The sequence below is a fragment of the Danio rerio genome, chromosome 8 (assembly GCF_049306965.1).
Source record: "Danio rerio strain Tuebingen ecotype United States chromosome 8, GRCz12tu, whole genome shotgun sequence".
In the NCBI taxonomy this organism is placed as follows: Eukaryota; Metazoa; Chordata; class Actinopteri; order Cypriniformes; family Danionidae; genus Danio; species Danio rerio.
In genome coordinates, this window is record NC_133183.1 from 57,388,732 (window position 1) to 57,413,971 (window position 25,240).

General features: G+C 37.6%; 2 protein-coding genes across 5 annotated transcripts in view; both read left to right on the top strand.

Moving 5' to 3' along the window:
* si:ch211-251b21.1 overlaps positions 1 to 9,131 on the top strand; it is a 31,591-nt gene extending 22,460 nt beyond the window's left edge. The window contains exons 8-10 of one of the 3 annotated variants that reach the window (XR_012383808.1): positions 570 to 1,837; positions 2,708 to 3,861; positions 8,200 to 9,131. Coding sequence is in view for 1 of the 3 variants with exons in the window: in NM_001144802.1 (NP_001138274.1) it covers positions 570 to 789; positions 3,617 to 3,861; positions 8,200 to 8,295 (561 nt within the window). In the remaining 2 variants the exon portion in view is untranslated. Of the gene's footprint in view, positions 1 to 569; positions 1,838 to 2,707; positions 5,925 to 6,468 lie in introns of all 3 variants that reach the window. The other 2 variants (XR_012383807.1, NM_001144802.1) reach the window with 2 other exon arrangements.
* Positions 9,132 to 21,270: 12,139 nt separating this feature from the next.
* The window catches only part of dpp9 (dipeptidyl-peptidase 9), a 44,886-nt gene continuing 40,916 nt past the window's right edge, over positions 21,271 to 25,240 (top strand). The window contains exon 1 of one of the 2 annotated variants that reach the window (XM_005172485.4): positions 21,271 to 21,432. The gene's annotated coding sequence lies outside the window, so the exon portion shown is untranslated. The remainder of the gene's footprint in view (positions 21,433 to 25,240) is intronic. The other variant, NM_001077313.2, reaches the window with a different exon arrangement.

The window sequence follows — 25,240 nt, forward strand, 5'->3', positions numbered from 1 at the left end:
CCTTCCTGCAGATTTCAGTTGCTACCCATATCAAACACACCTGAACCAATTAATTCGGACCTGAACACCATGTGATAATTGCAGGCAGGTGTGTTTGATATGGGTAGCAACTGAAATCTGCTGGAAGGTGGCTCTCCAGGAACGGGGTTGGCCACCCCTGCTCTAGATAGTTCATTGTGATGCTATTTACCTCTTTACTTCTTTGTGCGATTTGATTGGACAGGAATCACAGGACTGGTTTTTCATATCTGCATAGACAAGAAAAAAAAAAGTAGTGGCTGCAGGTTGAAGGAAATTAGTGGAGTAAAAGTACCGATACAGCACTAAAAATGTACTCAAGGGAATGTAAAAGTGCACTTTTTACTACTTAGTAAACTACAATTCCTAAGAAAAACTACTCAATTACAGTAATTTGAGTATTAGTAAGTTGTTACTAATAATAATAAATGATACTTCTGTAATCTAAGCATGAATTTTGATTTATTCAATGTTCACCCTTACAACTTTACGCATTGTTTGAAGATCAATCGTTCAACCATGTGTTTCTATATTCTCTCTCTTTTGACCAGAACTCCAACAACCCCACATACCACAGAATCTACGAGCACATCAAGGAAGCCCAGAGTTATTCGCTCAATGCGGCTGAAGGTTTCCGCAGGGCTCAGAAAGGCAACTATGCTTTCATTGGCGAATCTGTGTCCCTGGACCTGGCAGTGGCGAGATACTGTAACCTCACACGTGCCCCTGAAATCATTGGCATGAGGGGGTACAGCATTGCTGCTCCATTAGGTATACTTTCTATTCCATTACAATTATAATTTTCATCCATGAAACATCAATCTCATTGGGCCTCATTCATTAAATATGTCATATAATGGCCAGTTTCTACTGAGTGGTACTGAGTGGCCAAAAGGGTACCAATGGTACAACAAAAGGTTTCAGTCAACGTAATTGTCACTCGAGAAACTGTCTACAGTAAAGCTGTACGGGTCGTTTACATATCATATGAAAAGCACTTCCCACAAAACAGATGCTTTATACACTTAAATACTTGTGTACAAATGTTCATTACTAAGCTTTTTATGAACAGTGATTGGATTATAACTGCAGATGAATGATGCAAAATAGCCTACTGTAACATCTGTGATTATATAAAATAAAGAAAGAAAGAAATGCAACATATATGAACACATACAGACCCTTACAGTCTCTGATATTTTACCAATTACAGATAATCTACACACAGCATACATTTAGTCCTTATTTGGGTTCAAAAACAACACAAAATATGGCACACAGTCAGTGAAAACCTCCTTCTCCTTAGTTTTTTCGCACCTTTACTCTCGCGTTTGTAAGAAGCACTTCAATAATCACTTTGCATGTTATTATCATGAGCTCAAAAAGTTTGGTCTTTCAAATATAGACTTGCACATGAGCGATCGCGAGCTCCCTGAAGAAAGTAAAACCACTCTCAGGCCTTGTAAAACAACAACAGGACACAGCAGATTTTGTTCTTCTTGGCTTTGTGTGTGTTCATCAAGACAACGACAAGGTCTGTTTGAGTTTAGGTTGACCATGGCTCGTTATTGTATGTATAGTTAAAGTCAGAATTATTAGACCCCCTGAATTATTAGAACCCCTGTTAATTTTTTTCCTCAATTTCTGTTCAACAGAGAGAAGATTTCTTCAACACATTTCTAAACATAATAGTTTTAAGAACTCACCACTAATAACTGATTTGTTTTATCTTTGTCATGATGACAGTAAATAATATTTTACTAGATGTTTTTCAAGGCACTTCTATGAAGCTTAAAGTGACTTTTAAAGGCTTAACTAGGTGTATTAGGTTAACTAGGCAAGTTATGATAATTAGGCAAGTTATTGTATAATGATGGTTTGCTCTTTAGACTATCGAAAAAAAGTTAGCTAAAAGGGGCTAATAATTTTGTCCTTAAAATGGTGTTTAAAAAAATAATAACTGCTTTTATTCTAGACGAAATAAAACTAATAAGACTTTCTCCAGAAGAAAAAACATTATCAGACATGCTGTGAAAATGTCCTTGCTCTGTTAAATATAATATGGGAAATATAAAAAAAGCAACAAAAATTCAAAGGGGGGCTAATAATTCTGACTTCAACTGTATATATTGTAACGTGTACTGTCCTGGCTGTGTGTTTAAAAATGGCGGTATCTTTGTTTTCATTCTTCTGCTTGTGTATGCGCGAGACCGCGAGTGATGTACAGGGCACAGGGCACAGGGCAGATTCTGCTCTTCTTCTTGGCTTTGTGGCTGTTCATGAAGACAACGACGTATATCTGTAAACCAATAGCGTTCAGCTGAGCGTCTAGTCCAAAAAGTAGTACCACTCAATGGAAACAGGCCACCTGGGTACTTTTTGCAATGCATACATTATGTACAGTTAAAGTCAGAATTATTTGCCCCCCTTTGATTTTTTTTTTGATTTTTTAAATATTTCCCAAACAATGTTTAACAGAGCAAGGAATTTTTCACAGTATGTCTGATAATATTTTTTCTTCTGGACAAATCTAATTTGTTTTATTTCGGCTAAAATAAAAGCAGTTTTTAATTTTTAAACACCATTTTAAGGTCAAAATTATTAACCCCTTTTAGCTATATTTGTCTGATAGTCTGCAGAGCAAACCATCATTACACAATAACTTGCCTAATTACCCTAACCTGCCTAGTTAACCTAATAAAGTAAAGCCTTTAAATGTCACTTTAAGCTGTATAGAATTGTCTTGAAGAATATCTAGTCAAATATTATTAACTGTCATCATGGCAAAGATATAATAAATCAGTGATTAGAGATGAGTTATTAAAACTATTATGTTAAGAAATGTAATAATAATGCTGACTTTTACTGTACATCTCGACTTGTGAAAGTCTTCCTTCTTGTTTATATCGAAGTTGTTCACAATACTTATCCATCCACAGAATTTGTAATGTAGTAAAACGTGTAAATATTTAGCTGTGGTTTGCGCTTCTGCCTTTGGATGTGTCTGGGATAAAGCAGCTGCACGAATGGTAAAGCTTTAGATAAAAGGGAAATCATCAACAAAGCCTGACCCCTTCTATCTTTACAAATACAAGCGCAGTCGCAGAGGTCATTGCTGATTAATGATGTCGGAATTTACCGGTATTTCGGAATGGATGTGTGAACGGTCTTTTCCTAAAAAATTCAGTGACGTCCTCGCCTGTGTGAACAGCGCTTTTTTTTTTAAGTCGTTCCGTAAATTTTTCGGATATTTACCAGTAACACTGTGTGAAAGGGGTTAAAAAGAACAGGTTTTAAAGGTTTTACAGGTTTTACACCACATTTATGCATAAGGTATACATTCTTTCATACAAATACTTTCGTGAATCCAACAGTTTACGTCAGAACTGCTACACATAAATTACAGAGCAATTTGTTCTGCTTGTGTCTCATGAATGAGGCCCATTGTTTAAACATAAGACCATGATTTAATCTCCCATCATAAATCCCTGTAGTATGTAAACAACCTAGTACATGAATATTTTACTATGCTCGTAGTTATTAAATGGGTGATGCTGTCAATCTGACCGTGTATGTGTGTGTGTGTGTGCGCCCTCAGGCTCCCCTTTGATAAAGAACCTAAGTGTTGCTATTCTCCGTCTGAGTGAGTCTGGCGAACTGGATTACTTTCGCAGTAAGTGGTGGGCTAGCAGCTGTGTGGCTAAAGACAGCAAAGGTGCTCCACTAAAGCCTGCAAGTCTCAAGGGAGTCTTCTTACTACTGGCATTCGGTCTGGGACTGGGAATTTTCCTGGCTTTGATGGAACTAGCTGCCAAATCACGCAAAGTCGCTAACAGTGAGCAGGTGAGTGCATTTTTTTTTTGGAGGTTTGTCATCTAGATGGATGACTGTCCATTTGTCATTGACACAAAATGATGCTTAATAGATTAAAAATAGAATCAAATATATTCCATTCTTTGTTTTCAACATTATCAAATGCAATCAACTGTGCAAGCCAGGACTTTGTTCAGTTTTACCCTTTATTGAAAATAGACTTTTTTTAGTAAAGCGCTAATGGTCTAATCCGATTGAATGATTTATGCTAAGCTAAGCTAAAATTTCGCCTGCCAGATCCAGAGATTGACTGAATGGATTAAAAAATGGTAAAACTCTACTTTTTTAACTTTTAGTGACTTGTAAAATAAGCCTATTTCCAAAAAACTGGAGTGTTTCTTTAAATAGTGTAAAATACTTTGCACTGATTTGTATCTTAAATAATAATATTAGTCATAAAAATAATAGACAACCTAAATATACATTTTGAACTCCCCTACAATGGTCCGTACCATTGTCAAAGCATGTCAAAATATATATTTTTTTGAAAACCTGTTGTTTGTATCTACATTTGGCCTAATATAAAGTAGAATTAATATGTATACAATGCATAATGTGACTTTTGTATATGCTTATCATTAAGGAATATAAATATGGGTCATTTTTGAGACTTTTGCTGCTAAAAATATCCTTTAAAGAGCCCCTATTTTGCATTATAAAAGGTCATATTTTGGTTTTGGGGGTTTTCCAACAACAGGCTGATATGCATACAAGATCAAAAAACACTTTCATTGTCTTATTATATGCATTTATATTTACCTAATTATACCAACGACTCCCATATGATTCGTTCAGCGATTCATTTGTTCCCAAATCCCTCCTTAGCGCAATGCTAATCTGCGCAGTTTGAACCGATGACATGTCTGTTGCGATTGGTCGGCTGTGTTCAGCACGAGATGGAGAGAAATGCCCACCATGGCTATGAAGTAGCACACAGAGTATGTGAGAGCCCAATGTAGGAATGCAATAAAGCAATGCAGTTAAACACCAGCATATTACTCTACTCCTAAACATAACCTCAAGCGATACCAACGACACACATTCAGTATGCCACACATACACAGGCAAAAGTTGAACTATTTTGAAAATTGACCTCGCAATTTGTGTATGAACAGCTGATGTCGAAGGCAAACAGCAGAGGATCACGAGTTCAGAAAGGCATTTAAATCTCTAATGGTAAAAGCACTCAATGTAGTTTTGGACGGTATATGTAAATAGCCCCATGAGAGATACAGTATAAGCCCTGATCTGTAATAGATAGGTGATTACAAGCTGCGCTGGGCGATTACAAATAATACACAATTAAACAAATATTGTGCAACTACACAAAACGAAAGCAACAACTTTAATTACACTTACATGTTATGATCCGGAGGAAGAAGAAACTGGTCCTGTAACAGTTACTGTCAAAGTGCCTGTCAAAGTCTGACAAAGTCCCATACACAATAATCTCTGCTGCTCCTTCCTTTAATAGCAAAAGGCTGGCTCACTCTTAAAGGGAAATGAGAGATGAGACACTTATTGATTTATTCTCAAAACACACAGATAACTCGTTAAGAAAATAAGCACAACCTTGTTAGACCAGGATCTAAACCTGTTGGCGCCCTACACTTTAGACTTTGCGCCTACGGTATAACGTTAAAATTGAGTCCTTTAAGTCTGTAAAATTAAAATAATGTTCAAAAAACACATTTAAAAGTAGCTGAATCAACGCAATTCTTGAGTTGTTTAGGGGGGACAACTCAACTGTGTTATGTTTAATCCACTTCAAGAGTTCCTACTCAAGCCGCCTTTCCACTGCACACGACATTTGGACACGACTGTCGGAATACGCCCCCTTGTGGCAGCCGCACAGTATTTTTAGTGTTGTCGTGCACCGTGGGGGAGAAACTGATTCACACGGTGTCCGAAATAAAGGAGTGTGTAGGAGCCATACATTGTATCTTGGCTATTGGCCACAAGGTGTCAGTAGGAGACTATATAACTGTGGCTTCACTGCATGGAGTAAGACAGTGTTGGTAGGAAGCACAAAAGCTGCGTCCCAAATGGCACACTATACACTATGCACTCATGCACTATGTACTTATGCACTTACACACTCAACAGGAAAGTATATGTATGTAGTGTTGTCCCAAATGGAGCACTAATGTTTTTTTACTAAGCGGAAATTCAAACCGTTTCCCTGATGACGTTTAACGGTTGCCAAATCATTGAAATAAATGACCAAACTATCAAATAAAACCTGCCGTGAGTATTGCCGCATTCACCATCGGGAGGCGCTATAATCACTCTCGTAGGAGAATTTTGCTTTCACCATCCAAAATAAATAAAGTTATTCAACATGTGCGTCCGATAGCTCCGCCCCTTCCGCTACGTAAGCAAACCTGCGGTCGTTGAGTGCGTGAAGTGTCCATCATTTCACTCTTTATTTTAGCGGCTGAATGAGTGCATCATCCGGGTAATTGAAGTGCTCTTATTATTTTTAGTGTTTTCAGTGTGAACGCACTACTTACACTATTTATACTACAAAATGGCGTAGAATAGTGCATAAGTATGCGATTTGGGACGCAGCTACAGTTTTTGACCGTATCGTCTTGACACGTAACTGAACGTATCGTCACGTCTCATCTCGTAATTGAGTGTAATTCAACGTAACTCAAGGTAACAGAGAAGTGTGCATATAGATTAAGGAAAGGGCCAAAGTAATTCTGTTGATTGGAAGTTGATTGGAAAATAAAGACGTTTTTATTTGCATCTATTTGCCTACGGATTCTAACTTTTACGCGTTAAAAACTTGCTCACTCTACCAAAAATAGCGGCATTGGAAAGCCGCTATAGAGTGCAAAAGCAAGAGCCTTTATTCTCTGTGCGTTTACATGGTTAAATGAATGAAAGAATACTAGAAACTCATAGACCGCTAAAATATTGGAGGGAATGTGGAGACAACATTAAAATATATATTTTTATTACTTTCTTACTTACATTTCTGAACAGAAAAGTTTTTTTTTTTTTTATATAGACTTTTTTAGATTCAAAAAATAACCAAATAAACTCCTATTTCTCATCTCGCGCGCAAGGATCTGCTTGGACAAAACTGGAATACATCATATCCGGTCGGCAGGTCGTGTACAGTCTATTCGCAGGAGTTCAAATATTTCAACGGATCCGCAGCTAAATTCGGATCCGAATTTTACGCATACGGAGATGATCGGAACTCCACGCAGCTCCCGGACTGCTCTCCATTGGAAATGAATGACTTCCGGTCTGTCGCTTGTCGTTTATCGTGTGCAGTGAAAAGGTGGCTTTAGATATGCTCAGCATTTATAGCAGGTTTGGCCTGCTGTCCCGGAAGTAAACCCTGAGCTCGGAGATATTTGAGCCCAGGGCTCCCGCCAGGTCAATAAGCATATCAGGGAATCCGAGATCAGGTAGGTCTCGATAGCTCCCCCTTAAGAAAAGGGAGGAAAAGGAGAAGATAGGGTGGAAGGAGGGATTCCTCCAAAACGAAGATTAAGCAATTAGGAGAAAGTGATCCATTTATGGGCGAGGCAGTGGCGCAGTAGGTAGTGCTGTCGCCTCACAGCAAGTGGGTCGCTGGTTCGAACCTCGGCTCAGTTGGCGTTTCTGTGTGGAGTTTGCATGTTCTCCCTGCCTTCGCAAGGGTTTCCTCCGGGTGCTCTGTTTTTTCCCCACAGTCCAAAGACAAGGTGAATTGGGAAGGCTAAATTGTCCGTAGTGTATGAGTGTCTGTGTGAATGTGTGTGTGGATGTTTCCCAGAGATGGGTTGCGGCTGGAAGGACATCCGCTGAGTAAAAAACTTGCTGGATAAGTAGGCGGTTCATTCCGCTGTGGCGACCCCAGATTAATAAAGGGACTAAGCCGACAAGAAAATGAATGAATGAATGATCCATTTATAGTAGGCTTGGATCAATCTGATTGGATTATTACTGATTACGGATGAGTGGCCAGCAGCGCTCGGTCATATCACGTGCTCCTCTTGAAATTAGTTTATGAAGCTTCACTTAAATTTGTCAAACCAAATTAGTTAACTTAATGGATTTGTGTTAAAACAACATGAAGGAATTGTGTGAAACCCAGCATTTCTTTACAGCCTATCTGCAATTTATTACTAGGCTTTTGTACCATGATTTACAACGCCAACCCAAGAAATATATCTCTTCAAACTATTAAACATCTTTTTTGAAGGTCTCATTATGCAATGTTTACTAGAAAATGGATCAGTAAAGTGAGCACTTGAGGCACTATTACTCAGGTTTTGATGCTGTAAATGACCTCCTCTCTCACAGAAATCCTGCTGTTCGGTGATGTCTGCTGAGCTCAGTCAGCGCTTCAGAGGTGGCGAAGTGGCAACACCAGAATCCTCTGAGAAAAACAAAGCCTAAACATCATTAAAGCACTGACACGTATGCATTTCATCGCTTAAAGTTCATCATGTCCAAATCCGTTTTATATGCTACTAACTCTACCGAGTGGGTGAGGGTCATGAAACCATTGCATTTGTTGTGTACACTTTGAAATTTAAGCATCGCTTAAAGAGGATTTAGTCAGGTTTTCTCAACAGATCTACTGTGCATTAGTCTTTACAGTGATGCATTTTATTGGCAGAATAGCCAAATGTATTTTTTTATTTTATTTATTTCGGTATTAATCATGACATATTTTTGGTTTGGTGGTTCACTCCGCTGTGGCGACTCCTGATAAATAAGGGATTAAGCCTAAGGAAAATAAATAAATGAATGAATATTTTTGGTTTCATGACACTCACCTTGATAATATTGTCATAGTTTATCTACAGAATGAATTTGTTTCTTTTATTGCGTCTTATTGCATTAAACAAGTCTAAGTTTTAGTTTTATTTTGGTTTACATAAAGAGATGGAGGACACCTCAGTTTAATAATGTCATGTTACACTCTTTTATTGCAATATTACTCACACTGCAGTTAAGTTTTTCCTTAACATTTTGACAATCCCCAAGATTCTGTCCATGTCCTAACATCCAACCTTTTTTAATGTGTGTATACAGTATGCATGTAAGAGAAAATTGCAGATAAGTTCAAATGTTTTCTTTTACTCCTATAATACAAAATGATGCATGATGTTTTCCATGAATATGTACACTGTGAAGAATCATTCCCGTTTTTTTATGTCATTGTTTTATTTTAGAGACTTTTTTTCTTAACGAAATAAAAAGATGAACTATGCTGTTTGCATATGTAATATATGCCTTATGTATTCATTTCTACACATTAATGATTGCATTTTTAATAACGCAGACCAAATCTTTGTGACTAAATATTTCTGCATGATATTTTTTTAACCCTTATTGCTCAAATTTGTTAGCCTTTTGTTATGTTCGGGGCTGTTTTTGCCCCATTGACTTCCAGTATAACAAGATTTTTTGATTGCAAAGCCTTGACATCATATTCCTTCACTATTGGTGGTTTTTCTTGTTGAGAATGTTGTGGAAAAAAGAGTTGTGGAAAAGTCAAACTTTTCAAAAAAGTTTCAAAAAAGTCTGAGATCTCCGAAGTCTTTAGACGAAGCAGTTTATTGTTACAGCATCAGTAACAACAGAGACGGGTCGTTCGAGTGTCTCCTGAACATAGGCTTGCACACAGTTTAAATACATTTCTGTGCCTTAATACTCCACCCAAATTTACCAGCCTGATCTCACGAGAAAACGTAAGTATTTTACGTTTTGCCAGTTTAGTGGCTAATTCGTACGAATTCGTACGAGTTCAGTCGTACGAAATAGTACGATTTTAAAGAGGAGGCGTGGCACCTGACCCCACCCCTAACCCCAACCGTCATTGGGGGATAAGCAAATCGTACTAAATTGTACGAATTAGATCGTACGAATTCATACGAATTAGCCACTAAATGAAAAAGTTACCAATTGCCGTGAGATTGTGTTGAAATTTACACATTACACACCTCCATCAGCTTCTCCGCTAATGGGATCTTAAATCTCTCAGGTGCCCGCCACCAATAGAATCTCAGGGTCTTTCAGGGGTCTTACCTATGTTCAGTTAAGGTCTTTCCTTCCTGCTTCAAAAGCAATGACTCAGCCAAAAAACAATGCTCAACAATATATCTTGTTCACTGTCCACTGAGCTGTCAACTGTAAGTTCAGCTGAAGTTCATAGGTACTCATAATTTTTTAGATGTCAGTACAAGTGAATGTGGGCGCACGTGCAGGTGTGCTTTATCATGTTACAGAACAGAACGCAGGTGTCCTTTTAGCCTTGCTTCCATAAATCAGCCCTCATTGTGACATTAATGCTGCTCTTCTAATTTATCTTCTCATCTCTGACTGCATTTACACAGAATGACTTTTTTATTTACCAAAGCACACATACCTGAAAATAATGCCACAGGTATGGGTAATAATATAATAGATAATAATACTGAAATCACTCAAATAAGCACATAAATGAGAGTAATACATTCATCAGAAATTCATCAAGACACAATAAATTCCCTAACAAGAAGAGGTTAAATTTCAGTTTTACCGTTGATGATACCATTGATTAACCTTTAACTCTTTAGACAGGCCTGTGCAAAAACATTTCGGGCTTTTCTATGGAGTTCAATGAAGGAAAACAGCAGATATTGTGTGTGTGTGTGTGTGTGTGTGTGTGTGTGTGTGTGTGTGTGTGTGTGTGTGTGTGTGTGTGTGTGTGTGTGTGTGTGTGTGTGTGTGTGTGTGTGTGCGCATAAATACACTTACTATGTTTATGTTATGAGAGCTGAGGTGCTATTTTTGATTTTTTCAGACATATAAAGGCAAGTACACAAAGATCTCACTCATACACACACACACAGGCACAAACACTATACTCCATATAAAGTTGGAAACTAAGCTTTTTTTGCACTGCAACTGATGATCAACAGCAAAAATGACTAATTGTATCTCTTTCTAACTGAGAAAACTGACAACATTTAAGAATGCATGATTATTCTGTGTTATGGCTTTGCAATCAAAATACAGTGCATTCGGAAAGTATTCATAGCACTTCACTTTTTCCACATTTTTTTTTATTTTATACCCTTACTCCAAAATTTCCTCAGAATTCTACACACAATACCCCATAATGACAATGTGAATAAAGCTTTTTTAAATTGTTGCAAATTTATTAAAAATAAAAAATTGAAAAATCACACGTACATAAGTGTTCACAGCCTTTGCTCAATACTTTGTTGATGCACCTTTGGCAGCAATTACAGCCTCAAGTCTTTTTGAATTTGATGCTTGGTACACCTGCCTTTGGGAATTTTTGCCCATTCCTCTTTGCAGTACCTTTCAAGTTCTATCGGGTTGGATGCGAAGTTATGGTGTACAGCCATTTTCAGATCTATCCAGAGATGTTCAATAGGATTTAGGTCTGGGCTCTGGCTGGGCCACTCAAGGACATTCAGCGAGTTGTTGTGAAGCCACTTAATTGATATTTTGGCGGTGTGCTTTGGGTCATTGTCCTGCTGGAAGATGAACCGTCGCCCCAGTCTGAGGTCGAGAGCACTCTGAAGCAGGTTTTCATTTAGGATGTGTCTGTGCATTGCTGCATTCATCTTTCCCTCTATCCTGACTAGTCTTCCAGCTCCTGAGTCTTTCAGGTAACGTGTCTTAGCTCACTGCTTCAACCTTTCGCTTTGAAGCGTGTACTTAGTAATTTTAGCAAAACTTCAGATACTGTTGGTTGGTTCTTGTTTGTTGTGCACCTTTTTTATAACAACACAGATCACTCTGCCTATTCATGCCAGTGTCCTGCGGAAAAAGTGATTGACAGGTGCTAATTTGTGTGTCTTTATTTATTTATGATTTGGTTATGGGTAAAACAAAAAACATGCTGGTCAAGTAATTGAAATGGTAGGCTACAAATAATTAATTTGTTTTGAACTAAATAATTATTCATAAATAATGAATTTACTGCTGCCTATGATGATGATGCCATCGTCCATCGCGATGTTTCACATTAGACATCGTACGATGCCAAATTGGTCGACATCACCCAACCCCACACTCCAACGAAATGGTAAGGTTTATAATCTGATTAATACATATTAAACCCCTTTAACATTATTAAATGCTGAATCACTGATATGTGTTGGCTTTCACAAAGTCACACTTCTGAAGTTCAATTTCAAACGGTTTATTTTCACGATCTGAGGTGAACTATCTGCTGCTGCTGTCAGTAGTTTGCCAATAAATGTCACTTAAAATGGCATTCAAACTCACAGTATTAGCATTTAACACTGAATAAAGTACATCAGGTGTAACTGTGGTGATTACCCTACCAAAAAAAAACTGCTTAAACCAGCCTAGGCTGGTTGGCTGGTTTTAGCTGGTCGACCAGGCTGGTTTTAGAGGGGTTTTGGCCACTTCCAGGCTGGTTTCCAGTCATTTCCAGCCTGGTCGTAGCTGGTCAGGCTGGGAGATGACCAGCTAAAACCAGCTTGACCAGCCTAGCCAGGATGGGAGCCCAGCCAAAACCAGCTATGTCCAACTTACACCAGGCTGGTCAAGCTGGTTTTAGCTGGATTTAGCTGGTCATTTTACAGCCAGACCAGCTAAAACCAGGCTAGAAATGGCTGGAAACCAGCCTGGAAATGGCCAAAACCCTCTAAAACCAGGCCGGTCAACCAGCTAAAACCAGCCAACCAGCCTAGGCTGGTTTAAGCTGGATGTTTCAGCAGGGTACTGTCAGTTTATCCTGTTGTTCAGCAGCAAGAAATAGAAGCCGTTTCTAAAAATTTCAGGTGTTTTTTACAACAAAAACTTTTTACAATATTCCTTCTATCGTGTATCGTTGTATTTATTTAGAGCATTACTCATATCAGCCTTGAATCAGCCTTTAGGCTCAATAGTCAGGCTCACTCCTGTTTTGCTGAGTTTAGACTGCATGATTTTAGCCCTGATTTTGACTCGCCGACAGGTTTCGAGAAATCGGCAACAAATGGCTGAAATCACGATCGAAACGGTGCTCGTTCACGTGAGTAACAGTCAATCACAGTATGAACTACCAAGGACGTGAAATGAGAGAATTGCTGATGAGTCACCGATGCCCGTGAGATATTTGGCATGCTAAATATCTGGAGCTGTCTGCGATTAAGATCATGCCGTGTGAAATGTTTTCTGATTGAAAATAACATTGCCGATTACCTACAGCCAACCAGAGGGCAGCATTCACTAGTACGGGTACCTGCAGGCCAGCGGGAGGCTGGGGGAGAAGTTAAAAGCGCTCACATTCAGTTTACTCAGATCCAAGAAATGGAGAAAAAACTATTGTAAATTTGGCAGGGTCACTGTGTCTGTTTGACATGTCATCTGCTCAATATCACAACCGGGTCCGAAAGTTAAAAAAAAAAGCAGAGGAGAGATTGTTAATTCTCTTTAAAAGCAACACAAGTTTCCAAAGCTAAAGCCTTCTTTTTTTATTATAGCGAAAGATATATTACTTGACCTTGCGTTGTTTGCATGTCACTTCTTGCGTTTGTTTGGTTGTGAGATGTAGTTTGGACAAAGTTGTCCGTGAATCTTCCAATTTTAATGTCATGCAGTGTGAACTCTCCTGTCGCCGATCCATCCTACAGTGTAAACACAGCAGCGACAGAACGCTTCCCCAGATAGTCATGCAGTGTGAAAACATCCATGACACGACTACTTTGAATATCATGCAGTCTGAACTCGCCATTAGTGTTGTCAATCTGGTAACCTGGGCTTGTGTGTGTTTTGAACCAGATGTGCAATACCTAGTTCAACCACTAGGTGTCAAAATTACATTTCATTTCATTTTCTTGTCGGCTTAGTCCCTTTATTAATCCGGGGTCGCCACAGCTGAATGAACCGCCAACCTATCCAGCAAGTTTTTACGCAGCGGATGCCCTTCCAGCCGCAACCCATCTCTGGGAAACATCTACACACGCATTCACACACACACTCATACACTACGGACAATTTAGCCTACCCAATTCACCTGTACCGCATGTCTTTGGACTGTGGGGGAAACCGGAGCACCCGGAGGAAACCCACGTAAACGCAGGGAAAACATGCAAACTCCACAGATAAATGCCAACTGAGCGGAGGCTCGACCCAGCGACCTTCTTGCTCTGAGGCGGCAGCACTATACTGTGCTACACAACACTATACTATACTGCTTCACCCGTCAAAATTACATACTGCACCTTTAAACTTTGAATTTGAGGAAATATTTGTATTGTTGTTATCTTACTAAGACACTTTCTGGCCAATAAAACACTGACAGTGCTACCTAGAAGTCTGTTTTGTTCTGATTCACCTATTTTTGTGTGGTCTTTTGCTTAAATTAGATTTATATAAAAAGGAAGACGCAATGGTGTTGATGGCTACGCTATGCCTTTCCATGTACTGAAATCTTTTATTCAACTATACCTAGGTATATCCAGATTTCTATTTTATGGCACCTTTATAAGGTTAGTGAGAGAACAATTCAGATCATGCACTAATATTCACCCGTTTGTTTTGTTTCGGTCCTATGTTCATTTTCATTTAGAGTCCTCTTTCTGCTTCAGTCTCTTGCAGCGTTTCTCAATATTTTGCATCATACATTCCTCCTGTTTTAAAAAGAGACAAAGTAAGTCATTAAAGAGTGGATGGAATGATGTTATCAGCACATTACAGCACAGCTTTATGGGCACAGGGCTGCAAGCGTGATTGCACACGCTTTGAATCTGAAGTAAAAGGATTTATCTTAGTCTCAACCATCCACAAAATCGTTTCCCACGCTGAAATAAATCACTGTTTTCTTGGGAAATTTGCATGCCACTTTTTGAGTAATGGCATGTTTGTGCCAGGCTCTCGTAGCGGGCTTTTTCACAGCTCTTCATTTGGTCGAGTGGGTCACCTTTCCTCTGCTCTTTGCTATTGAATTCTGCAGCTCTTTCACAGTGAACGTTGGCCTCTCTGTGGCTTCTCCCACAAATCTTCTTGTTCGAGCGCGAGAGAGCTGTGAGATGGTGTTTTCTAGGCCAGTGGTGCCATGACAAGGACATCTCAGCACTCTGGTATTGTTAAATTGATGAGGGATCCTATTTGAATGACCACTGGGTTTATTATTTATTCATTTACTATTTATTAATTTTATGGCAAATTACAGTAAAAATATATAAGAGACAATTATATTTATATATAAAGTATACACTGTTAACAATTTCATGTAGAATCTACAGTGACTTACGGTAAATGAATTACAGCAAAAGTGCTTTATTTACATTTACAGCACCATTTATCTTGCTGTACAGTGCACCTCAAAAGTATTCATAGGCAATGTATAGGAAGGCAATAGAATAAAAAAAGTGTCTTAGGTCTAGACTTAAAAAATAGTTTTTTTGTTTTTAAACAGAGCATTACAGTAATCCAGCCTAGAAGTCATAAAAGCATGAACTAGCTTTTCTGCATCTGAGATGGATAGCATACTTCGTAACTTAGCGATATCACTCAGATGAAAATAAGCTTTTTTTTGTAATTTGCATTTTGAAAACCTAATTATTAGATACTTTAATTATGATAATCTGAATAATGAAGTTTTGTTATTAATGTATTTATTTTGTCCATATATTATTTAGTCTTATGTCACAAAAAGCACCTTCTTTCATCTGAGAAATGTCGCTAAGTTATGAATTATGCTATCCATCTCAGATGCAGAAAAGCTAGTTCATGCTTTTATGACTTCTAGGCTGGATTACTGTAATGCTCTGTTTGCTGGCTGCCCAGCATCCTCTTAATAAACTTCATCTAGTACAAAATGCAGCTGCCAGTGTTCTTACCAGGTCTAGAAAATATGATCACATCACCCCAATTGTATCCTCCTTACACTGGCTGCATGTTAAGTTTCATATTGATTTTAAAATATTACTTCTCACCTATAAAGCTTTAAATAATCTAGCTCCTGTGTATCTAACCAACCTTCTGTCTCGCTATAGTCCAACCCGCTTTTTAAAATCTCAAAACTCAGGGCTTCTGGTAGTACCTCGAATAGCAAAGTCGAGTAAAAGAGGTCGAGCCTTCTCATTTATGGCTCCTAACCTCTGGAATAGCTATCCTAACCACCTGTAGGACACACTTGTGTTACACTCTAAGCCCGGATAAGCTGAGTTTACTTAAAATATAAGAGGAAACAGGTTGCCCTAAAAAATTAAGTAACGTATACTTAAAAGCTTGAGTAAGCGCTACTTAAAAGATAAGAGTTGTTCTGATATGCATTATGAGTTGAATAGACTTAATGCTTTTAATTAGTGTCAATTAACTCCATTTATCTTTTTAAATGCATTAAAATACACACAAAAGTAATACACAGGGTTGTTTTTATTCAAATTACCTTTCAAAATACAGCAAAACGATGCAAATGCTGTGCAATACAACTTAAAAATCAGTTCGCCTACTTCTCTCTTAAGCGCATCTTGTCAAACAAGAGAGTAACATTGACCGTATAGTTTTAAATGCTCACAAAATATGTTGTTAATACCCCAGAGAACATGAAAGCTTGTTTTGACATCTAGACTTGAGCGATAGTTCACCCAAAAAATGAAAAATTAACTCACCCTCAAGTTAAATGAGCACAAGTTAACTTGAGGGTTATCTGTTTTCTGGTATTTACAAACAGCCAAAAATATAAACTGGATAAAATGTTTACAGTCTACTCACCGGAAGTCTGAAATCACCTGCTACTGCAAACGCGAGAAAATGGCGTTGCCTGATTTGAACAATAAGTCAGGTTGGGGGCAGAGGGTGTGATCAATCAAAAACTTTTAAAACATTAGTCTTTTGTACTTAAAGTTATTCATACAATAAACTTTGTCTACAAAAAAGTAGAATTCACTTAAAATGTTATAGTAATGAACCAAATATTAAATTATTTAAGTACTTTGCACTTAAACTGTATAATTAGACGTGAAATCCGGGCTAACAGTGTAGAAACTCTCATTCTTTACATGTTTGTTTCTATGTTTGTTTATTTAACTGCTATGTTTATTTATAACTGCATTTTTGCATCTCATTTAAATACACTATGAACAGCAGATACGCTATTTTTTTTTCTCTATTTCCACCTGGGAATACTCATTCGAGGTCCCTAGATACTATGAAGTGCCATTGATGCAATCCAAGACCTGTGAAGAGATGATCTCAAGGTTTCCATAATCCTGGACCAGACCATATCCTGAGCAGATGCCAACCCAAGCTCATTCTGAAAACGTAATCCGCGGACGTTTCTGGAGACAGCGGAAAACGTCCCGGGAGGTATGTACGGCCGCGTTTATTTTTTTCAAGCGAACGCTGCGGGGGGCGGTGTAACGCCGTTCCCTTTCGCGTTTGCCGGCCGACCACTTACCTCCTTGTGGAGGGCTTCCCCGCTGCAACCCGTTTGTCCACTCAGCTCAGCGTGTACGTCGGCAGGCTCGAGATGCAGAGAGGAGTCGACCACGGCGACCGGTTTCGAGTCCGGGGAAGAGCGGTTCCAGCAATCAGGTAAGACAAAAACCGAATCCCAAAAATTAAGTGAACGAGTTTTGTAACAGGGTGAGAATGCGGTGATATCCGAAAACGCGGTAGGAAAAAAAAAAATCAGGGCTTTTATTTTTTGGACGCTTTTTTAAACTGTTGCTCGGGTTTAGGGAAGTGAGCGGGCGGGCGAGTCGATCGGTAAAATTGGTTGGGTTCAGGGAAGGAGGAGGGCGGGTCGGCCGATTGGCCGGTCGCGCAGTCAATCATCCGGTCAGTTGGACAGCGGCCTCTGGCGGGTTCACGCGAGAACAGCGCGGGCGCGAACCTCACTCGCGAGAGACGTCTGAGACGCGAAAAAGCACACAACAGCGGCCTCTTGCGGATTCGCAAAAACTGCAGCCGTACGTACCCGCCGGGACGTATTCCGCGGTCTCCAGAAACGTCTGCGGGACTACGTTTCCACAATGAGCCCGGGTTGGCAGATGCTGTGGCAGTCATGGAGGAATAAAGTGCATGAGATTGATTAAAGACCACGGTGACAAACGAGTCCCCGCATTGATCCTGTGGGCCAGCCTCATGACTTGCCAGTGACCTACTCACACCTCCAGCTTCTCCCGATTCTGGCACCTATAATGCAGCTCCACACATGAAGTTTGGCCTGAAGATTAATGGTCGTGCCCAGCAGACATCTCAAAGTTTTTTTTTCTTTCACTTTGTTAATTGGTGAAGTTTGTTTTCCTTACCACTGGCTTGTTCGGATTGGGACTTGTGGAGATGTTCTTTGTGGATTTTCTCTACAGTGCTTGAATTTTCAGCAGTGAAATTAAAACCACACTGAAGTAAACTAAACTGAACTTCAACTCTGAAATCTGTACTTTAGTAGAACTATGTTAAGCTGCTTTGACACAATCTATACTGTAAAAAGAGCTATAGAAATAAACATGAACTGAATTAAGTTTTATATTCATAAGCGTAAATTTTCCAACAAAAAACCCTGTTTTACTTGGTTTTTATAAGGAACTAAAAAATTACTGTTGTACTATTCATCATAGTGCTAATAAAAATGCCATTAAAACTTTTTATTTATGCTCTATTTCCAAACTTTTCGATTAATGTTAAGGTCCTGCTTGTTTGTAATTGTAAGAATTTTATTTAATGATTTATACTCCTCCTGTTTTTTGTGCTTGTTTTGTTTCTTAATTTTTTGTACTGTTATTATGATTTACCCTCTACCCCCCTGGCATTATATCGATTGTTCTGTTGTCATGCATCTGTTGTTCAAAGCGTAAAAAAGACAGAAGGGCTAATAATTTTGTAAATTCAGGAAATGGGATATAGTTTAAGAAGATTTCCCTCATTTTGCATCCACCCAGTTCTCAAACCAAAGTTAAACCCTTGATGGTAACATTATATTTTAGCATAATAACACAAGGCAGGAGATGATTTTCAGGAGTATAAGTAAACAATGCATTTTGTGGTTAGGGCGCTGTAATATAGGAAATTTGTGAGGATGACACACCACTAAACCTATTATTAGAATGAACTTAGAATGACCCTATAATTTGAGAAAAAAAACAATACTTTGTGTATTTATAAATCATATTTTATGAAAAATATTTTTATAAATAACCTGATGAATGACTAATTATGATAGAGACTTACTGCCACCTGTTGGCGTTTTTGTGTCCTAGTTTTTAAACCTATCCATGACAGTTTCCAGTTCAAAAAAGCTGTGGATACTCATCAATATAGCATAGTTTCTGTGACTCTGTACAACAATAATTATTATTTTTAAATTAGGCTTAGGGGAAAGTTTAGGGTTGGTGTAAGGAGAGGTGTTAATAAAATACAATTTAATAGGCAATTTAATAAATAATTTGAATAAAACTCAGTATACATGCAATTACTGCTTTTACATTACTATATGCGTTTAGAATTAAGGGATAACTTCTGGCCGCAGCTGTATCCATTCTAGCAACAACCCCCAAAAAGCTCAGTTGTTTTTTTCCAATGCAGCCCACAACCTGGTTTAAACCTCAATATTAAATATTAATATGTGTTTTATTTTACATAATAAATGTTTTTTTTAAGATCTGTCTATTTAAAATATGAGAAATGTGTTTTATAGAAATCTTTATTTTATTTATATATTATGCAGTTTATATATATTTTATTAATGTTATTGTAGGATTCATCTTAAAAATCTTCTCTCAAACAGAAATTGGGGGGAAAAAATAAACACGAGGTCTAATAATTCAAGGGGCTAATAATTCTGACTTTAACTGTCTCTCTCTCTCTCTCTCTCTCTTTATATATATATATATATATATATATATATATATATATATATATATATATATATATATATATATATATATATATATATATATATATATATATATATGTATCTGAAAAGTTCCGATGCAAAACCCTCTTAATCCATCAGACTACTTTTCTTGTAAATAAGAATTTTCTATTGTTTTAGAAGTTTTATTTTAAATGTAATGATAAGGTTATTAGCTGGTAAATAAAATAGCTTTTTTCATAAATGTCACTTAGGACAATTCTTTGTTTTTTTTTTTAACAAGGTAAATTTTTTTTGTATCAAAACCCGCTAAATCTAAATCTTGTGCTTTTTATGCAAAACCCTCTAAATACACTTATTGAGATAAGACAGTGCAAAATTGAAAGTCACTAAGATGCATTTAGAGATTATTTTACCAAACATTAAACACATTACACAAACCACCTGAAATGAGAAATACATCTGTCAAGTAAGTGGCGGTTCATTCCACTGTGGTAACCCCTGATAAACCAGGGACTAAGCAGAAGGAAAATGAACGAAAGAAATTTCTCTAGTGCATTAATCAATAACATTAAAAATTGACATAATTTAAATCCAAATCCCAAATATCAGAAATCATGTTTTAATTAAAGTAGAGCTATGTAAACAAGCTTGTTGGATTCAAATAATGTAGTGTAAAAACATTGTGAAACATCAATATCTGTGCATTGTCCATTACTAAAAAACATAAAATAATTTATTGAAGTAATTCAAATAATGTATAGTTTTTTACATTATATTTATCTTTTAAAACAAAGCTTGCATTAGCAAATAAAGCACAAGGCACTGTGCAAAAAAGAAAATGAATGAATGAATGAATGAATGAATGAATGAATGAATGAATGAATGAATGAAATACAGAGCGTCATGGTAGTCCGGTGCACTGTCGCTTCCCAGCAAGAAGGTCGCTGGTTTGAGCCTCGGCTGGGTCAGTTGGCATTTCTGTGTGGAGTTTGCATGTTCTCCCCGTGTTGGTGTGGGTTTCCTCTGGGTGCTCTGGTTTCCCCCACAGTTCAAAAACATGTGGTATAGGTGAATTGGGTAAGCTAAATTATAAATTGTGAGGCTCAAATAATATATTATTCAAAGTTTAGAGACCCTTCCTGGTCATAGGTTGCAGCTGGAAGGGCATTCGCTGCGTAAAACATGTGCTGGATAAGTTGGCGGTTCATTCCGCCGTGGAGACCCCTGATTAATAAAGGGACTAAGCTGAAAAGAAAATGAATGAATGTTTTATGTGATGAGATATTATAAGTTAATATGTTAACGTATAAATGAAATAATAGATGTTTTATTGAATGTTTAAAAAACAAAATGTCAACAAACAACAACAACATTCCGGGGGTTTGTCCTTGTTCTTATTGCTTTTAAGTTTGTTGACCACTCAATAGACTCAAAACACGTTTTCATTTCAACTTTAATTTCTGAATATGAAATATGTGAATATACAATTGACCCTACATTAAATAAAAGATAATACCTTCCTCTCATATGAGCGACTTGCAGCTAGACAGCGGAAGAAGGAAGTAGGAGTTAGTCCGCGCTTCCGGTGTGCCTGATGATGTTCGGTTGGTTTTCATCAGCACTCATGACTGTCGCTTTGTGCTGTTCTCGCGCTTATGGATACTGTTTTTACCAGCAAACACGTTTAAGAAACCAACAGGCCACAGATGAGAGTTTTCTTTGAGGGTCTACCTGTAAGTACCCGCGTGTGGTGTTGAGCGATCATGGGTTGAAGTGATGAATGTTCATAACAATGCGCTTTGCTGTGAGCGGCCCGTCAACAGAGGCCGAGCTGACCCGAAATCAGCTGATGATCTCTGACAATCATCCGCACACACTAATCAACATGTCAAATAATGTGATGATGAGCTGATCAGGGTGTCTCAGTGTTTGACATAATAAAGCTCTGCAGATGGGGCTGGAAAACGCAAGGAGATAATGTGCTAACATGATCACATCGCCACAGATTATTATTAGTATTGTTATTAATAATACTAACGTTACTGATCTCATGAGTCAATATGGTATATAGTATGTAGAAAGCATGGTCCTTAAGGGGTAATAGTTACGTTATATATAAAATACATAATTTTGTGATTGACTTTACTTCCCGTCATCTAGATTTGATAGCAGCTCGGCTAGCTGTTAGCATATACAAAGCACACACATCTAACCGGTCAAACGTCATTGGCTCATCAGCTGACTCTGACTGTGGTTACCTAAAAATATAAGATGATATCTTCTATAATTAACATACAAATCGGTTTAAAACACGTCAGTTCGTTTTCATTGTGTGTTAGCCGGTAATGACGGCTTTGCTAATGAAGCTAACGCATGAATGGGTGGGTGAGTGACCGTCGTTTTGGGTGTCAAAGGGGTGTCGTCGGTATTTTTGGCTGTCAAGGATACGTTCTGAATGCCTCTGCTAACGTATAGAAGTACTGTACCCAGTAACCAGCTAAAGTTGGTTTTATATTCAAATTAGGAGTTTCTCATTAATAATATATTTCCAGAAAAGTGTTTATTTATAATTCTAAATGGTGAGTATTAGCAGTCAATGACTTTCAACAATGTTCAGTCAAAAAATAGTGCTAATGTTGTGTTCAAGTTATATTTCCATGTGATTTCAGACCGAATATGCAAAGTACCATGGTAACCATTATAGGGAGCATGTCACAAGTTGTCACTGAACGAATGTGCTGATATTAAACAAATTTTACCTTAGTCAATTAGAATTGCATGTTCGGTACGTACACATTTTTTTCTAATGTTAATTAAAACCTTCATTAAAGTTAAGTTTATATCCAAATAGGCATGGGCCGGTATAAGATTCTGACGGTATGATAACCTTGGATAATAAATATCACAGTTTGACGGTATTGTGATTAACGTACTGTTCTAAATTCTTTGGTTTTTAACAAGGTAAATTTTCTTTTGCGTCAACCAGCTAAATCCACTTGTGCTTTTTATGCAGAAACCTCTAAATCCACCTACTGGGACAAGACAGTGTAATTCGTTGAAATTCACTAAAGATGCATTTAGAGATTATTTTACCAAACATAAAACACATAACGTAGACTAACCATATTCTGTACACAACGATGTTCCGTACAGATGACCTTTTAACGTTAATCTCTGAATAAATACGTATGAGTCGTAGGCAAGCTATATATCTGTGTAATCTTTAATTCTCACTCTTTCAGCCCCAACCACAACAGAGACATTCCTACTATATATTTCCGAGTAAAATCAGTAAGTTTGCTACGTCCACCTAATGCGCTTGAAAATAGAAAGTGGGCAAGCTTAAAGTGCGAGTGTCGCCTGGGAGGGGAGACATTTAAAGCCCCGACAATATGCTTTTGCATTTAATTTATGCATCACACGGTATTACAGTCTTTATGAAGTCAATATTATGTTATCACAAATTGTTAAATAAATTATCTTTTGTTGAATAAATGCTTTGAAATGGGGATGTTTAAACATCAATTGTGGGTAAATACCGCATGTCACAACTCTCCGCCTGAGAGACAGGCTGCAAAGGCTGTTTGGATCCTCCTTTTGCAGTAATGATGTTTATATTCATAAAAGGTCAGTCAAGTTAGCTTCAATGTGCATGAATTTAATGTTTTAATATTTTAAATTGTCATGCTGTAATAAAATAAACATGATATAAAAAGTAAATGATTTTAAAGCTATTTCATTTAAAACTTACATAAAAGAGTTATTTAATATATCTTTTAACTTCAAGTTAAACACAATAATAGTATATTCTGACATAAGATTTTAATAAGACTTCAAACAATGCCAATTTTTGCCGAAAATTAAAGTTATGCGCCCTGTACAGAACACTATTTTAGTCGTGTACGGAACACCGTTAATACCCATCATCTTCCGTACACATGCGAAGGCGGTACTTATCCCATCTTTTCTCAAAAACTACTGGTCCAAAAGACATCAATCAAGATTTGGATTGTGCAATAGGTATTCCCCCAGAGAATGAACACACAAGCATGCTTATCTGGCTTTCAATGACGTAGGAGTGGTCGTTTGAGTGCGCTGAATAGTGAAAAGTGTACGGAACATGGTTAGTCTACGTTACACAAACCACCTGAAGTTAAAAAATACATCTGTCAAGTAAGTGGTGGTTCATTCCACTGCGGTAACTCCTGATAAACCAATGACTAATCAGAAGGAAAATAAATGAATGAAATCTGTCAAGTGCATTAATCAGTAATAGTAAAACTGACATTAATTAAATCTTCATTTCTGATATTTGGGATATGGATTTTATGTAAGTAGAGCAATGTAAACAAGCTTGTTAGATTCAAATAATGTAATGTAAAAACATTGTGAAACATCAATATCTGTGCATTGTCCATACAAATCGGTTTTAAACACGTCAGTTCGTTTTCATTATGTGTTAGTCGGTAATGACAGCTTTGCTAATGAAGCTAACGCATAAATTAGTGTGTGAGTGATCGTCGTTTTGGGTGTCATAGGGGTGTCGTCGATATTTTTGGCTGTCAAAGATACGTTCCGAATGCCTTTGCTAACGTATAGAAGTTCAGTACCCTTATTAATTGATCTAAAGTTTGTTTTATATTCACAAATTAGGAATTTCTCATTAATAATATATTTTCAGAAAAGTGTTTATTGCTAATTCTAAATAGTGAATGTTAGCAGTCAATGACTTTCAATATTGTTCATTCAAATAAATAGTGCTAATGTTGTTTTGAAGTAATACTTTGATGAGATTTTAGACAGAATATGCAAAGTACCATTGTAAACAAAATAGGAAGCATGTCACAAGTTGTCACTGTACGAATGTGCGAATATAAAACCAATTTAACATTTTAAAATACATGAAGAGCTTTATTAGTGGATAGCTGCTGAGCGCAACGAAATATATGCTATATTTTATTACTTGCTTTTATGTGTTGAAACACTTAAGACTTTCCTTAAGATCACAGAATAATTTGCAACATCCTTAAATAAAGGAAAATCCCCTATGAAGTGTCATATAGCCCATAGGGAAAAATGAATATGTTTCAGGTCTCTCCAGAGCATTTAGCCTGAATGTTTGTTAGCGTCTATCTAAATGATGATGTTAAAAAATACATTTTCTACCAAGTTGTTAAAGGAGAACTTCTGTGGTTTTATATTATGGATGGGTGCGCTCACTGCCCTGGGTCCCTCCGTTAGATGCGATGGTGTGCTTTATCTGCCTGATTTCCACTGAAGTGGGCGGGTTGTGTGATGTTTGATTCGGGGGGCGTTCGGGGGTCGGGGTATGCATATCGCACTGCTAGCTATAGCCACGTTTGTGGAACCAGCTGCCACCGGACATTACGAGTGCTTCTACTATCTCTATTTTTAAATCTAGACACATTAAGATACATTTTTATTCTATTGCCTTCCCAGGCTTTTAATCTTTATTGTGCTTTGTTGCTGTAATATCATTCAGGGCTCGAAATCAACTTGGTAGCACCGGTGCTCCCAACT